Genomic DNA, 18,999 nt, shown 5'->3' on the forward strand with positions numbered 1-18,999 from the left:
CCACAAATAGTGAATGTTTGACTGCTTCCTTGACAATTTGGATTCCTTTCGATTTTTTTCTTGTTGCTGTTTGATTGCTGAGGTTAGGACTTCCAGTACTATGTTAAATAACAATGGTGAGAGTGATATCCCTGTCTTGTTCCTGACCATAAAGGAAAAACTCTTTTTCTCCATCAAGCATTATATTAGTTGTAGGTATTTCATATATGGTCTTTATGATGTAGAGGTATGTTCCCACTGTCCTTACTTTGTTGAGAGTTTTTATCTAGAATGGATGCTATATTTTATCAAATGCTTTTCTTCCTCTATTGATAAGATCATATGGTTCTTATCCTTTCTTTTATTAATGTGGTGTATCCTGTTGATTTATTTGCAAATATTGAACCATCCTTGCAACCCAGGAATAAATCATACTTGATCTTGGTGAAAGACTCTTTTAATGTACTGTTGGATTTGTTTGCTATTATTTTGTTGAGAATTTTTGCATCCATGATCATCAGGGATACTGGCCTGTAATTCTTATTTTTAGTGGAGTCTTTGGTTTTGGAATCAAGGTAATGCGGGCCTCATAGAACGAGTTTGAAGTTTTCCTTTCATTTATATTTTTTGGAACAGTTTCAAAAGAATAGATACTGGGGTGACTGGGTGGCACAGTTGGTTAAGTATCTGACTCTTCATTTCAGATAAGGTCATGATCTCACAATTCTTGAGTTTGAACCCCATGTGCAGCTCTGTGCTGACATGCAGAGCCTGTTAAGAATTCTCTCTCCCTCTCTCTCTGCCCCTCCACTGCTTGCCCTCTTTCTCTTTTTCTCAAAATAAATAAACTTAAAAAAAAAGAATAGGTATTAATTCTTCTTAAAAAGTTTGGTAGAATTCCCCCAGGAAGACATCTGGCCGTGGACTTCTGTTTGTTGGGAGATTTTTGATAACTGATTCAATTCTTTGCTGGTTATCAGTTTGTTCAAATGTTCTATTGCTTCCTGTTTCATCTTGATAGTTTAGATATTTCTAGGAATTTATCCATTTCTTCCAGATTGCCCAATTTGTTGATGTTTAGTTTTCATAATATTCTCTTATAATTGTTTGTATTTCTGTGGTGTTGGTTGTGATCTCCCCTCTCTCATTTCAGGTTTTATATATTTGGGTCCTTTTTATTTTCTTTTTTATAAGTTGGGCTGGGGGTTATCAATTTTATCAATTCTTTCAAAGAACCAGTTCCTGGTTTCATTACTCTGTTTTACTTTTTTTTTCCCTATATCATTCATTTCTTCTCTAATCTTTCTTATAATTTCCCTTCTTCTACTGGTTTTAGCCTTCACATCTTGTTCTTTTTTGAGCTCCTTTAGGTGTAAGGTTAGGTTGTGTTTTGAGATTTTTTTTCTTGCTTCTTGAGATAGACCTATATTGCTTTATAGTTCCCTATTATGACAGCTTTCACTGCATCCCAAAAGTTTTGAACTGTTTTGAATTCATTGTCACTTTTCCATGTATTTTTTTTTTTTTTTTTTTACTTCTTTAATTTTCTGGTTGGCCCATTCATTATTTAGTTGTATGTTCTTTAACCTCCATATGCTTGTGGTCTTTCCCAATTTTTTCTTGTGGTTGATTTCAAATTTCATAGTGTTGTGGTCAGAAAATATGTGTGGTATGACCTTAATCATTTTGTATTTGTCAAAGACTGATTTTTGACCTTATATGTGGTCTATCCTGGAGAATGTCCCATGTGCACTCCAAAAGAATGTGTATTGTTATGGGTTAGGATTAAATGTTCTAATATATGTGTTGAAACCACCTGGTCCAGTGTGTCATTCAAAGCCATTGTTTCCTTGTTGATTTTCTGCTAAGATGATCTGTCCATTGTTGTAAGTGGGGTGTTAAAGTACCTATTATTGTACTATGATCAATGAGTTTCTTTATGTTTTTTATTAAATTTTTATATATTTAGGTTCTCTCAAGTTGGGTGTATAAATATTTACAATTGTTAGATCTTCTTGTTGGACAGACCCCCTTATTATGATATAGTGAACTTCTTCATCTCTTGTTACAGCCATTGGTATAAAATTCAGTTTTTCTGATATAAGTATGGCTACTCCAGCTTTCTTTTGATGTCCATTAGCATGATAAATCATTCTCCATCCCGTCACTTTCAATCTGCAGGTGACTTTAGGTCTCAAATGAATCTCTTAAAGGCAGCATATAGATGAATCTTGTGTTTAATCCATTCCAATACCCTATGTCTCTCTCTCTTTTTTAATGTCTATTTATTTTTGAGAGAAACAGACACACAGAACCTGAAGCAGACTCAAGGCTCCAGGCTTTCAGCACAGAGCCTGACACAGGTCTCAAACTCACAAACTGTGAGATCATGACCTGAGCTGAAGTCAGACACTTAACCAACTGAGCCACCCAGGTGCTCCCCTATGTCTCCTGATTGGAGCATTTAGTCAGTTTACATTCAGAGTGATTATTGATAGATATGAATTTAGTGCTATTGTATTACCTGTAAAGACAGTGTTTATGGAGATTTTCTCTGCTCCTTTCTAGTCTTTGTTGCTTTTGGTCATTCTCTGTCACTAAATAGTCCCCTTTAATATTTATTGCACAGCTGGTTTAAAGGTCACAAACTTCTTTAATTTTTGTTTGGCTGGGAAACTCTATTTCTCCTTCTATTCTGAATGACAGACTTGCTGGATAGAGTTTTCTTGGGTGAATATTTTTCCTATACAGCACATTGAATATATCATGCCACTCCATTCTCCCCTGCCAATTTTCTATGGAAAGGTCTGCTTTAACCTGATCTGTCTTCCCTTGTTAGTTAGGAAGTTCTTTTCCCTTGCTGCTTACTTATATCTGTATTTTGCAAATTTTACTATGATATGTGTTGGTGTTGGCTTGCTTTTTTAAATTTTGATGGGAGTTCTCTGCACCTCCTGGATTTAGATGTCTCTTTCCTTCCCCAGATTAGGGAAGTTCTCAGCTATAATTTGCTCAAATAAACCTTATGCCCCCTTTTCCCTCTCTTCTTCTGGGATTCCTATGGTGTGAATAATACTATGCTTAATGAAGTTGCTGAGGTCTCTAGGTCTACATTCATGTCCAATACTTTTCCTTCCCTCTAGTTTTAAGCTTCATCATTTTCTATAATTTTATTTTTTATATCACTTGTTTGTTCCTCTGCCTTTTCCATCCTTGTCTCATTACATTCAATCAGTTTCACATCTTGGTTATAGCATTTTTTATTTTGGCCTGACTAGTTAAGCCCTTTATCTATGTAGTAAGGAACTCCCTGGTGTCTTCTATGCTTTTCTAAAGTGCAACTAGTATCCTTATTAATCTTATTTTAAATTCTGGATCTGGTATATTGCTTATATCTGTTTCCATTAGATCCCTGGCCATAACCTTTTATTGCTCTTTCTTTTGGGATGAATTCCTCTGTCTTGGCATTTGTCTAGGTCTCTGTCTTTTTCTGAGTGGCAGGAAAACTTGGTATGTTTCCTGATCCTGAGAGTAATGACTTTATTAAGAAGAGGTTATACACTATACAGGGCCTGGAGCTTCAGGAAATATCTTGTGTATGTATCTGTGTGCAATTGCTGCTGTGTTTTGGCTGAGAGTGGATCTTAAGCATCCTCATGCACACGCAAAAAAGATAACTATGTGAATTGATGGATGGATATATAGATCTATAGATCTATATCTATATATATATATACATATATATATATATATATATATAGAGAGAGAGAGAGAGAGAGAGAGAGAGAGAGAGAGAAGCAAGGTGAAACCAACTAAATAATAACAATTTATGAAAAGCAATCCTTACCTCTACAAAGGGAAAGCAGGTATTTTTAACCTTGTATGATTTCATTTCTTGTGATGATCTCCCTACCTCTAAACAATATACTTTCTTCTCTAAGATATAATTTATTGACTTTTCCTAAAAATGAGAATTTAGGTCACTTATAAGACTTCATCTTTTTTTCTCCCCCTCCTTTCCTTAGTTTGATGAATTTATATATCTTCATTGTTTATATTTACAATACTTGATAATGTCATTTTATTCATAATTTTTTTTTATTTTATGTGTTAGTTATATCTTTGCTTCCATCTATGTATGATGAAAAGATACCCACTTTCACTCTTCTGCCTTTTAATGCTCTCTCCATATCTTATTCATACTGCAACTTCTCTCCACTACATCTTCTTTTTTGTTAAGATAGGTAATATTTATATTATTCTCAATAATTAAATCCCCCATGCTTATGTTATAGGCTGGTTCTGAAAATAAGGATTAATAAATAGCATTTTAATTATTATATCACTGATATAATTAACCTATGTAGGAAACATACATGAAGGAAACATTTCCTGTAAAAAGTTGAATTAGAGTTTAGACATGGTTTAAAGTGTCCATAGATTTATATGGAAAACAGCACATTATGGACAGAAATATAAACTAAAGCAATGTTTAATCTCAGTTTGATAAATAGGGCAATGAGAAGTGTTTTCATTCTGCAGTGTAAATAATTAGAGTATATATATATATATATATATATATATATATATATACACACATATATATATCTCTCTCTTTTTTTCATATACATATATATGCATATGAAAATATATACATCCATCAATTCACATAGTTATCTTTTCTGTGTGTGCATGAGATCTACTCTCAGCCAATTTCAAGTATATAATACAATATTATTAACAATAGTCACCATACTGTATATTAGATACTCCTAGAGTTTATTCATCTTACAACTGAAAGTGTGTGCTCTTTGACTAACATCTCCCCATTTCCTCTACCCCTCACTGCCCACCATTCATTTGTTTCTATGAGTTTGATTTTTTTCTAAGATTCCACATACAAGTGATACCATCCAGTATTAGTCTTTCTTACGGCCGAAAAATATTCCATCATATATAAATCTGTCTATCTTCCTATCTATCTACCCAGCTATCAACATAGATACCACATTTTCTTTATTAATTCATCTTTTGAAGGACACCAACGTTGTTTCCATATCTTGGCTATTGTGAATTATGCTGCAATGAACATGGGAATGCAGAAATTTCCTCAAGATAGTTATTTCATTTCCTTTATCTATGTAACCAAAATAAATAAATAAAAGGCATTCTTTATGAAACTGTGTATGTAATACACAGAAATAGATATAGATATAGATATAGATGATATAGATACAGATAATGTCAAAGTTTACAAAAGTTTTTAGTTTATACATTTTGCCAAATTACTATAAGGCTTATACCAACATATGATTTCATCACCATATCCTCCTTGTAATAAGCCTATTTTAAAAGTTTTGTCCAATTTTATAAATTTAAAATTTACCTTATTTTAAATTATTTTAGGTTAAATATAATTCACATATTTATGGGTAATATCTTTTATGTGGAGAAACTGAATTACCTGTTCATGTCTTGTTTTCATTTTCTAGGATATTTGGGTCTTTATTCTTTATAATGTCTTAAGTATTATTTATATATAAATGACATAATATTTTTGTTTTTTTATTAGAAATGTTTACCCAATTATCCATTTATATTTCAATATTATTTGGGACATTTTACTGATCTACAGAATTTTTAATGTGGTTCAATTAAATAAGTTCTTCCTTTTTCTCCAATGCTTGGAAAACCTTTCTCAATCTTAATATAAAAGATTTGTGTACATTTTTCCACTTGTTATGATTTTAAGTTTACATTTATTACTCTATCCAAAATTTATTTTTGTGCATAATGTATGGTGACATAAGTGAGTATAACAGGTCTGTTTCCAAGTATTCTTTCTGTGGCTTTTATAATTACACCAACACTAAATTAGCTTGATTGTAGTTTTGTATATTTAAGTAACTGGTAGGGCAAGAGCTATTTATTTTACTGCTTTTTGGATAGTTCTATAAAATAATATTTTCAAGCTATAATAAACATTTTATTGCTTCTGGAATTCACACACAATGTATGATTCTTTCATGTATATTATTAAGTCACTGTGATTTAAAATATATTTGTTTGACGTCTCAGTAGCAAAAGATATCACAAATCTTGATGACATATATATCACTACGACTAAAATCATGAAGCTGTGGAAAGCAAACATTCAGAGAGCTCCAACCGAGATCATAATTTGATTTACCAATTTCTTTGTAAAATAATATGCTAATATGATACATAGAGAAGATTCCTAAGGGGAGAAGATATTAGAAATCTCTTCAGATTTCTAAACTCACTTTTTGGCAGTTTATGAGAAACTAACTTTTCCATATTTACTTACCAAAACTTCTAGACCTACACACCTACAACTTTCTAATACTATAGTATTTGTGTTTCTTCTACCACTTGGTTTTAAGCACCTGCCACTCAGAAAAACAGGTTTCAGTACTTTGACAAATGTTTCTAACCCATTGTAAATGTTGTGCATCATTTTCTACATAATTACCTTGTGAAGTCTGTCATCTCCATCATAATCATACACATCTTCTTAGCCAGAACAATGATATCATTGCTTGTATCATCCCATATTTCAATCTCAGCATCCAGTTTACTCTTTACTTTCTTGAAATCAGCAACTTGCTCAGCAATCTTTTCCTTTTCTGACTCAGGCAACTGAGTCATCTTAGCCTAAAACACATGATAATTATATTTATAAGCATTCCATTATATCAAAGAGCATTTTAGGCAGAAGTGGTCATTATAGGATATTCTTAAACTCATTCATTCAAAAACAAAGATGTTGTGTTTTTTTTAAGTGATATAATCAAAACTTTCCAGCATAATTTTTCATATGAAAAATTTCTTAAATTATGAATTTTTGCTCTAGAACTGAGAATAACAATGTATAATTTGGTGTCTGACATATTTAAATCTACTCCTTAATATAAATGTGAGATTTCTCAAATTTCCTTTTTTAAAAAAAATGTTAATGCTTATTTATTTTTGAGATACAGAGCATGAGCAGGGGAGGGGCAGAGAGAGGGAGGCACAGAATCTGAACCAGGCTCCAGGCTCTGAGCTGTCAGGACAGAGCCCAATGCAGGGCTCCAACTCATGAACCCTGAGATCATGACCTGAGCCAAAGGCAGACACTTAACTGACTAAGCCACCCAGGCACCCTGAGATTTCTCAAATTTCTGATGCAATACAAATTTAAATTAATTCAGACTTAATATAATACATCTCATATATTAGAAAAGCATATACTTTATTTATTTAAAGTTTATTTATTCATTTTGAGAGAGAGAGAGAATGAGAGAGAGAGAGAGAGAGAGAGAGAGAGAGCATAAGCAAGGGAAAGGCAGAGAGAGAGGAAGAGAGAATACCAAGCAGGCTCCATGCTGTCAGCACACAGGTGCCCCAGACATATATTTTATCTAATTTTACCAATAGTATGCTTCAAAAGGTGGAAGTATAACAAAATTATCTTGAAATGTCTATTGACATTATAATGTCTATTTTTCCTTGTATGTATATACATTCAGATAGATCCTTATTCAAACATTGAATATATACTGGAAAACAATAATAGTATACATATATAAATCATATGTATTAGATAAACACATATTTAAAATTATAAGGATGTATATGTGTATTTTGTCATCATGTACACATTCAAATGTGCATGTATATAAAAACTACTTTGAGGGAAGAGTAAAAATGCTATGGGCAGTAAAAATGCTAAGGCAGCCCTCACTAATTAGCATCCTGAGTTTTGAGGTGTTCTTCTCTCATGAAAAGCAGGGTTGATGTGTTGGCATAGTACTATTCTTTGAATATGTCAAATTTTGTACAATATGCAACTTGTATTTTCACTTGCAATTTGAAATGTAGGATGGGTAGAATACCATCTATACCCCTAAACCACCACATTCACAGCCTTAGCATCTGGGACCTATAACCATCTGTCAAATAAAAAAGAATCTTGAAGTAAAAGTTATTCAATAGTATCACAGCCATAAAATATCACAGGACAGTCTGGTCACTCATACTCTCAAAAAAAAAAATCCATATACATTCTAATAAAATGAGTACATGAATCTCAGAGAGGGTAGTTTAAAAAGGATAAATCATTTAAGTAAATTTTACTTATTAGATTATTATCAGAGAATATGTGATATTTATAATACCTCTATATTTCCAGATGCTATATTTCCCCTATACATGTGGAAATAAGAAGAAATCATCTCAAAAAGCATCAAAATATTCTGAACACTAGGCTCAAAATAGTTGAAATACACTTTATTGAATCAATCGTGTATAAAAGCAAAAATGCTTAAATTACATGAATGAAGGAGTTATAAGAATGTTCAATGGAAAATCCAACAAAATAATAATAACCAAAGAACCAATATCAAGTATCTATAATTTATTATCTATTTAGTGTCAGACTAACTTAGGGTCTAAAATAACTTGGTGTCTGTGAAATCTCAGTGTTAATTATCCATTCTTCAGTTCTAACCTAGTCATGAAAATAAACAATGAGGCTTTCCAATTTGAAGCTTCCTCTATATTCCTTAGCATAATGTTTGACACAAATTGAATGCTCAATAAATGATGGCTATCTCCTATTCAGTAAGAAAATTATCAAAATATATTAACATATCTAGCACTTAAAATTTGCATACTTGCACTATTTTATTTGAAGAATTAAATTAAGCTCATAGGAATAGGCTTTTTAATTTATTTTAATGTTTATTTATTTTTGAGAGAGAGAGAGAGAGAGAAAGAGACAGAGAATGAGCAGGGAGAGGCAGAAAGAGAGGGGGACAGAGGATCTGAAGAGGGTTCTGTGCTGACAGCAGAGAGCACAATGCGAGGCTCAAACTCATGAACCATGAGATCATGACCTGAGCTGAAGTCAGATGCTAAATCGACTGAACCACCCTGACACTCGTAGGAATAGGCTTTTAACTGATGAGCTATACTCTGAATACAGTTTGTAGTTTCTTTTCTCAGGAAATGTGGCCTATTATAATAAAAGCAACCCTTACTACTGCTGGCATATAGCAAGGAACGTAAGTGAAGACACAGCTCCCTTATGTCTGAAATCAATAGTATGAAAGCTCATTAAGTAAATTATAAGATACTAACCCATTAAACTAGCTCAAAAATTGAAATAAATTTTCTCCGTCTTGACTACTGATCATTATCATTCTCTCCATTTTCATAAAAAGAAGTGTTAAAACTTTCAAATAATAATAGATGTAGGTAGATTCAAATGGGACCTCTTCTTATGGTCTTTGTCTCAGAGATAATAAATCCATGAATCTGTATATAATAAATAATTTTGAAGTATGCACTAGCATATCATGAAAAATTACTCACTATCCTCATAAAAATGTTCAAACTATTCAAGAGGGGATCTGGGTAAGCGTATTCTAAGCTCTATTCCTTGGAATGCCACTGATTTCCAATATGACCTTTAGTAAGTCATTTAACCCTCTTGTCTAAGTTTCTCCAGACACAAAATGACAGTAATTGCAACTGCTACCCACCTGCCATGCAGAGAACAGAGTTGATTATTGGATAACACCAAGGCTGACCCTGTCACGGACTGGAATCTCATCGGTTGCACTCGATTTCCTTAATAACATCTCAACTCACATGCTGAATTATAATCACCAGATGTTTACTTCCAACAAGATAAGGGCCAAAAGTTGGGCAATAGTTTATAAAATTGAAAGGCCTAGTGAATTCTGACTCTCCCACAGGAGGAACCACAACATCAGAAAAGCATTAAATTACTGACCAACACCTCTACTGAAGATTTTTAGTGCTTCTGTGGATGATTTATTATGTGCTATTAATCAATTTGAATCACTATGAAAATTTCAAAACAGAACTTAAGAGAATACTTGATATTTTGGAATTCTGAGCAAACATTCCTTTTTGGATAAATGTGTGCAGAATAAGCAAAGAAATAAAGATTGAAACAAATCAGGTAAATGGAATCTAATGCTATTGCTGGCTGGCAGTATGTCTCCACTCCTGCCCAGATATATAGACTAGAACTGTGATATGAATAGCTAGCAAACATTTTTTGTGTCACTTCCATCCGAATGAGATTTTATTGTGTGTTAACTGATTTTTGAAATCTTTTGCTAAAAGCAAAAAAAAGCTAACACTTATATATTCCAGACACTCCCTCGGCATCTTACATATATTAAACTTCACTCTTCATATTAGCCCTATGAGGTAAATATATTATTACCCTAACTTTAATGGATTATGAAACTGAGTGTCCAAAAGGTTAAGTTATTAAGTCAAGACTGTAGTCTTAGCAAGTAGTAGAACCAGTATGCAAACCTAGAGACTCTAGCCTTGAGTTTTTGTCCTCTTACTATGCCAACTGACATGAGCAATATTGCCCATGATATATCAAAATAGTCATACTCAATGGTGTTTCTCGACCACCTTCTACTTTTGAATGCAATTATTCTCCAGAGTGTAGTCACATATTTTCTAGAATCTGTTTCCTCGTCTATAAACTAGAGACAATGATATTTGCCTCACAGCATGCCTTAGAGATCAAATGAATAAATGTGTAGGAAGCACTTTTTATTTTCTTTATTTTTTTTTTAATTCCAGCTGTTAACTTACAATAACAGACTCAGTTCACTCTACACAATGATCCTCAGAATTCTATTTCTAGTGTTACCTTCCTTTTTCAATGAAAGTTGTAATCTTCCATTACCATTTTAGGCATTTTCAAGTATATACATGATATACAACATATTTTATATAATTATCTCTAAAGCAGGGGGTAGTAAACTTTTTTCTGTAAAGGGGAAAATAGTAAATACTTTATGCTTTGCAGGCCACACCATACTGCTCTACCATAATACTTAGTTCTGCTGCTGTTGTAATGCAAGAGTAGCCAAAGACACTGTGCAAACAAATGAGTGTGGCTGTGTTCCAAAAAATTTTATATGGACATTGAAACTTCAATTTCATATCATTTTTATGTGCCTAAAATATTATTCTGATTACATCTATTCTAATTTTATTCAACCACTTAAAAATGTAAAAAACATTCCTAGCTCATGGGCTGTACAAAAATAGTTGGCGGGCCAGATTTGACTGCTGGCTATAGTTTGCCAACATTTGCCAAATCCTTTATCCTCTTGAGTTTTGTATTTCTCAGAAGTACTGCCTGCCACCCAGTTTGAATCTCTTTTACTTATTAATTTTTAAATTTATTTTTACTTTTTTAAATTTATATTTATTTTTGAGAGAGAGAGAAGACAGAGACAGATCATGAGTGGGGGAGGGGGAGAGAGAGAGGCAGACACAGAATCTGAAGCAGGCTCCAGGCTCTAAGGTGTCAGCACAGAGCCTGACATGGGTTCGATCCCATGAACCATGATATCATGACCAGAGCCAAAGTCAGATGCTTAACTGACTGACCACCCAAGCGCCCCTTGAATCTCTTTTAAAAACTTTTTCTCTGGGGCACCTGGGAAGTCAGAAGTCAGTTAAGCACCGACTTTGGCTCAGGTCATGATCTCAGGGTTGGTGAGTTTGAGCACCCGCATCTGGCTCACTGCTGTCAGCACAGAGCCTGCTTTGGATTCTCGGTCCCTTTTTCTCTCTTCCCCTCCCCTGCTCACTCTCTCTCAAAAATAAATAAACATTAAAAAAAAAAAAAAAAAGACAAAAAAAACTTCTTTCCTTTCCTTATGTATCCCCTTCTGTTAGGCAGAAAGCTGATCCATTTAATCTCTAATACTTTAATCACATCTGTCTCTTTGTCTGTATTCCCAGTACTACTATACAAGTTCAGGTCAATTTTCTCTTTCTTTTTCAATCCTTTTGTCTTGTTATCACTTTGTATAATCTTTCTGATTTTAATAGCATTGTGCAAATCTTCAACTAAAGACAGGAGCTTCCATTACTCCTTACTGAATAAAGAATATTAATTCCTCAAATACCACCCTTGAATTTATTTAAAGTAGAAAATTCATATAGAATCTAAAACAGGCTCCATGACTAGCACAGAACCTGATGCAGACCCTGGGATCATCACCTGAGCCAAAATCAAGAATTGAACACTCGGGGTGCTTGGTGGCTCAGTCGGTTAAGTGTCCAACTTTGGCTCAGGTCATGATCTCATCATTTGTGGGTTCAAGTCCCACGTCAGACTCTTTGCTGACAGCTCAGAGCCTGGAGCCTGCTTTGGATTCTGTGTGTATCTCTCTCTGCCCCTCCGCTGCTTATGCTCTGCCTCTCTCTGTCTGTCTCAAAAATAAATAAGCATTAAAAATTATTAAAAAATTGAACACTCAACTGAGCTACCCAGATACCCCATAATTATTATTTTTTAAATTTCAGAACATGTTATCATTTCTCCGCTCAAAATGATTCATATTAGTCTGTCTTATAGTCTAATTATTCATGAATATGTATATCCTATCTTACTTGAGAAAAGGACTTTGAAAGCAGAAACACCTTTCAGAATAATAGTAGTCTCTCTCTCCTTCTCATATACATGCATACATGTATGTTTATGTGTGTTTTATTATTCTCCTTCCCCCAGAATGTAAGTTTCCTGAAAGTAGGACATATATATGCATGTATATAAATGTTTATAGTTGCTAATAGAAATAGGAGAGAGATAAAGAATAGGCTTGTAGGATCAAAATTTTATACCATTAATCTTTCATTTTAATTTTCATCTACATTTACACACTTTTCAAGCTTCTATCTCTACAAGGTAGAAATCAATCTCTCCCATACATTTCCCTGTCCACTTTCAAACTCGGGTCCTCAGTATTCCTCTAAGACTGTATTAATAGCACAATAGTTCTTAACCTTCTTTTCATCTGCTTATTATTTCATTATGCTCATTACTCCTACCTAATATGTTAATATGCTTACATTATTTATTATAAACACTTTCATGACTTTATCTCTTTAAAAGACCAAAAGAAAAGAAAAACATGGTACAATAGGAAAAATGCAAAAATAGTTGTCATACAGACCTCTATCCAAGTTCCAACTCTGCCAAGTGCCAGCTTTGTAGCAAGTACCTTAAGCATCCTCAACCCCAATTTTATCACATGTTAAAATTATGATAAATTTATTAGGGGTTTTCTTTTCTATTTTTTAAATTTTTCTTAAAAATGTTTTTATTATTTATTTTTGAGAGAGAGAAGGAGACAGAGCATGAGCAGGGGAGTGGCAGAGAGAGAGGGAGACACAGAGTCCAAAGTTGGCTCCAGGTTCTGAGCCCAACGCGGGGTTGGGGGGGGAGGCTTGAACATGTGAACTGCGAGATCATGCCCTGAGCTGAAGTCAGATGCTTAACTGACTGAGCCACCCAAGTGCTCCAGGGTTTTCTGACAATTCGAATTATATCTGTAAATAACGATGCCTGGAATATAGTAGGGACTTAGTAAGTGGTACTATGATTGATGTATATAAATGCCTTCACCTGGCCTCCAAAATGTCCACAACATTGTGGTGAAGGACAGTTTATACATTAATCTAGCTACCTTACAAAGCTTAGGCAGGAACCAAGTAAATTATATTGAGTAAATACATGCCATGAGCAACAAACCATATAGAAACATAGGGTCATTATAATTCTCTTATTCTCAGAAGTTCCAAAATCCAAATTGCTTATTTAGCAGATAAGGAAACTGAGTCCCAGGAAAGAGAAATGACTTGGAAAATATTAGCCAACTGGTTAATATCAGATTCGTTTTTTAAATCCATGTGTTGCTGTTAGTGGTTCTCTCTTCCCACAAAATTGTTCTGCTTTACTTAGGTATAACTTTTTCATGGAAATTTAATTCTTAAGTAAATCATATAACTCTTTTACTTTCCTATCTATAAACCTGAATGGAACACAGAAATAGTATATTATTAACATGTAAGCCACAATTACTATTTTTTTATTTTATAAATACTAGGAATTCCTAATCAATTAAATATTTCTCATGTGAATGGTTAGCTAGAACTTGAAAATTAAATTCAAATGTTCTGCAAACTTTTAACACATGTGCATGATTTTTGCATGATGGGTAAATATTTTTTTTATTTTTTTATTCTCATCTCCAGAGCTTATCAAATTTAATAGTAGCATTTATGCACATGTTTTTTTATTTTTGTTTTTGTTTTTTGTTTGTTTTTTTTTGGTTTTGTTTTTGTCTTTTTTTTTTTTTTATTATTTTTTGCTAATAAGCCCAGAGGCATTTGGGAAATGGGTGCATTTTAATATATAAGAAATATAAATAGTATGACATTTTGCTGGAGTTTAGAAAATCTGAACTGCTGCTGGCAGAAATTCAACTTAATTAAAATCTGGAGAACAAATTCATAAAAAAGTATTATGCATTGATATTTTAAGCATACTAAATTGTGATTTCAAACATATTCCTGAGAATTCATTAACAAAAGTTTTCCATAATATTTTAAAATGATATTTAGGGGTTGGAATTGAACTTTGCTTTAAAGACTGATATACATTTTTACATTTTTATGCACATTCCTTTAAATCAAATTTACAAATATATTAGCTTTAAAAGTCTCTTAAGTTTCCTCATCTGTCAAAAATAACACTCTTGCGACCTCATGAGTTACACTCACAGATCCCTTAGGTGTAAACTATCTTATTTTATAAAACCTTATAGGCTTCAAGAGCGGCTCAAAACAGCTTACTTATCAAGCTTACTTAATTATGTTCTACAGGTAATAATAATAATGACAATTAACATTATTTATGCTTCCCATGTGACAGTCATGTTGCTAACCACTTTTGAAAAATTATGCTAATCAAATAATACTATTTAAGGTAGATATTATTAATATCCACTTTTAACAACCATGGAAATCAAGCCTATAGGGAACACGTGCATGTCTCCTATAAATGAAACCCTCCCCGTTTCTTTTTTTTTTTTTTCCATCACATCTCTCTATATATGGTTTCATTTGCAAGATGTTTTTTAGCATGAGGGTTAATTTCAATTTGAGAAAGAATGCAATATTTATTTGTGAACTCAATTTGTGTCCTTGTTCTAGAAAAAAATAAATGCTGCTTTGGGAGTCAACTGGAGAAATTTGAATATAAACTGGGTATGAGGCAAAATTAAGAAGGGATTGCTAATTTTCTTCAGATGTTGCTAATTACTTTGAAGTAGTTCAGGGGAAAAAAAAACATATAGCACACTAGCATTGGGTTAAATCTGCTATATCTAGGTCATGGAAATACAGACATACACTGTCCCAGTGTATTTAAGTTTTTCTGTGTCTTTGATTTTTTCAAAATAAACAATAAGAAAACAAATAGTATGCTTTATGTTCTTGTTTACTGAAGGTATTACAGATTTTATAGGCCATACAATCTACTCTCTTCTCCCAAAATGCCATTCTATCTGCAACATCCCTAAGGATGCTCTGCTTCTCCTCAGTCATACGTGAAAGTCCAGTGCTAGGTTCTTTGGGACTAAGAGATCAAGATAAGATAAGGTAAGATAAGATAAGATAAGACAATATACAGTAATATAGTACATATAGTATTACATAGTATAATATGTATGTGTGTATATGTATGTATATATACATATATATATACACACACACACACACACACATATATATATATGTATATAATAACCATTGGTTTAACACCAAGCCTTTAAAATATCTCCTCTGGTTTCTTTTTCACCAAAGTTGGTGGGTTATTATAAGTTGTCCTCCAAAACAGATAATCTCAAAGAAAAGAAAATACTTTGTCAAGCTTATATGAGTATTCTGATTTAAATAGTCCTATATATTTGCTTTATTTTTTAATTAAAATTTTGCAAGGACATAGATGAATCTAATTTCACATGCATTGTGTTTTCTTTAGAATATGATTCCAGGTTTTTAAAATACTTTTGTCTTTTGGTGTTGCCAAGACTAACAATACAGAAATCCTCATATTTTCAAAACCACATAGCTATGTAAAACAAAGAAACAATTCAATAAATACATATTGGAAAGGCTGTGAGAAACAAACTGTAGAAGCCCATTTTATTCAAAACAGTACCCTTAGGATGTGACTCGGAGCCTAGTAACTTTTACTTCTCACACAATTGAAGTTTGGTTACCTGAATTCCACGCCCCTGTTTACAGTAAACTGGAAGTAGACAAGAGATGTGTTAGTCTGAGGCCAAGAAAGGGAGCGAAAATCTATCAAGGAGGATACAGAAAGCTCAGATAATTGGGGCCCTTTCAGTTTATGAATAAGCTTGCCTGCTAATATCACAGTACCTCTATCCTATCACTGTATATTACAGCATAGTACAACAATGTTTGGTCATAATATACACAATGAATCATCTGCAACATCATCACCCAGCATTTACTGATTTTCTACTGCATTGTGGAGTTATATGGCACTGTTCCTGCTCTCAAGGAGCTTAAAATCTCCCAGTGCAGAAAATGTCAAGCTATTTATTATTACTCTTTGGTAAATTAGCATGCACGAAATACAATTTGAAAACCAATTCCAGTAATTATTTTTTAAGTTTAAAAACATATATTTTGGTTCAAAATAACTTGTTCTATAAGAGTTCTAGGAAGCCAACTGTCTTACTAAATATGATTTTCATATATCTTTGATGGTGTGATATTTAATGTTCACTTATAACTAATTAAAATATTTTGTTAAAGATAAAATCTTGACAAGTATATGAATGGTGTATCACTAAAATTGCTATAATTTGAAATATAATTCTACATCTCTACTATTTCTTTGTTTCATTGCTTCTTAATTATAATTTGTAATAAATAAAATTTTATATAATTTATACATGTATTTTACATAAAACTGAATATAAATATAACATATTTGCCTTCAATAGTTTATATGAATTTAAACACTACAGTCTATCTTTCTAACATTTTTCTTGGGAAAAATAACAATCTGAGGAATGAGGTATAGAATTTCAAATATTCATGACATTTGCTTATATTATGCTTATATATACCTACATTATTGTGATTTAATATAGTACCATGATTAATAATCTATATCGATATGCTGATAATAACTGTCATCACATACATATGGCAAAAGAGATTGAAAACACTATTCTCATTATGTTATTATTAGTTGAATATGGCTTATGTAATCCCTAAAGAAAAGCAGAGTTAGAATTTTGTATGATATATACCCTGTCTACCACTTACTAGGTATTTTAATATATTATATATGTATGTGTGTGGTTTTTTTGGGTTTTTTTTTTGGAAAATCCACAAATATTTTTTGACTATATTACTGGTTAATTGACCATGTTTTTGTTCACTTGTGACCTAAGACCCATAGTTACGTTATCATATTTTGGAATTTAAATAAAACTGAGTCAAACTCCTTATCATACATCCTTGAGAATAGCAAATTCCCCCCCTCAAGAGCTCTACTAATTTCTGAGGGCTTATAATCCCATAGGCCATGTTTCTGCTCTGCATTTGTGTCCTCCCTGATCTATTGCTTTCAGGTGAGACTAACCTTCTCTGTTCCTTTTTCACTATATTGTAGTGACTCAACATTTTAAACATTTACGAATCATCCACATACATAATTTGTGTGTATGGAAAAATTTGTGGAAGTGTTTAGGAGTAACGTAGGAACTTTACAAAGTGGGAATAGAAATAACACAAAATATAATTTATCTGGTTTTCATCTGATGATGTAGAAAATTGGATAAAACACTGCTCCCACATTGAAGACAACAGTAAGTCCAAAATCTAAAAGTTCATGACTCTTTTTTTTTTAACTCATCAGAGTAGTCAATGAAAAATTGCATTGGATAAGTTAAACATGCAAGGAACATTTTTATACAACTGTAATAGGAGAGAGAGACTGATCTACAAGATACTGTAATAGGAGAGACAGATTGAACTCAAATCTGCTGAAACAAAAGGTGAGAGTTTTTTTAAGTACTGGGGTGTGTTTGTAGAAAAGTACTGGACTACATTAAGGGGGAGGTTGGTCAATGTGATTAAGCCATCTATGTGTGCTAATGGTGCTTATTTATAGAAGCTGGTAGATGCAGTCACTGTCTTTCTTGATTATTACATTTCAAAGGGGTAGCTTCAGGTCCTTAAGAATATACCTGGGTTGTACACCTGGCAAGAAGCTAAGAGAACATTTGCATCTCAAAGGGGCACAGAAAGAATTTACAGTTGCAAGTTTTCTGAAGTAAGTGCTCTAAGCAAACTGGATTCAGTTATCTATAATTAGGAAGAAACCTACCTAAAGTATACTCATGATAAAAGAAATGTTACCGTCATCTTATTCAGAAGTCACAACACAACCAACTAACCTAAAGTCTAGGGAAAGAAAAGGTACTTGCTGGAAAACAATGCTATGAAATCTTGCTTCTCCTGGGCAGATGCCATTGGACATTGGTAAGGTAAATTCAGCTAAAAGAGTTCACAATTTGGTTGAGATTGGATCATCATATGATGTCAAAAAGTAAGCAATTTCTCAAAAAAAAAAAAAAAAAAACTAACTAAATAAATAATAAATAAATAAAAACAAAACAAACAAACAAAAAACCAAAACCCAGAACTAAAACCAGACCCAAACCCAACCAAAACAAAACAAACAGTGAGGACATGTTAAAAAGAAATAGGAGACAACACAAAAGGTGGGACAATTTGGTCAACAAAACAGAATTAAAATCCATAGACTACAATAAGTATCTATGAGTACATAATGATAGAAATAAATAATTGAATAAATAAACAATGTAAAAGATGGGACAGCTCTTCCTTATAATTCTAATTAACAAATGCAGACGAAATAAAATAGAAAATCACTGTTAGACAAACACCAATATAATAACTGAGGCAAGATTCAGTGATGAATATGAAAATTAGTAGATAAATATTTGAGAAGATATGAGACTTGAATAGTCTTAAAGCATTTTCCCCAAGATATTTAATAATTACAAAGAAAAAAATAACAGTACTTTA

The 18,999-nt window shown here is 32.6% G+C and overlaps 1 protein-coding gene across 3 annotated transcripts in view; it reads right to left on the reverse strand.

Moving 5' to 3' along the window:
* CTNNA3 (catenin alpha 3) overlaps nucleotides 1–18,999 on the reverse strand; it is a 1,799,646-nt gene that overhangs the window by 150,591 nt on the left and 1,630,056 nt on the right. For all 3 annotated transcript variants that reach the window (XM_053888526.1, XM_019444306.2, XM_053888525.1), the window contains one exon: nucleotides 6,473–6,654. In XM_053888526.1, coding sequence (XP_053744501.1) covers nucleotides 6,473–6,654 — 182 coding nt within the window. The remainder of the gene's footprint in view (nucleotides 1–6,472; nucleotides 6,655–18,999) is intronic.

This window comes from Panthera pardus, unplaced genomic scaffold (assembly GCF_024362965.1).
Source record: "Panthera pardus isolate Hobbes unplaced genomic scaffold, ASM2436296v1 HiC_scaffold_22, whole genome shotgun sequence".
NCBI classification, from domain to species: domain Eukaryota; kingdom Metazoa; phylum Chordata; class Mammalia; order Carnivora; family Felidae; genus Panthera; species Panthera pardus.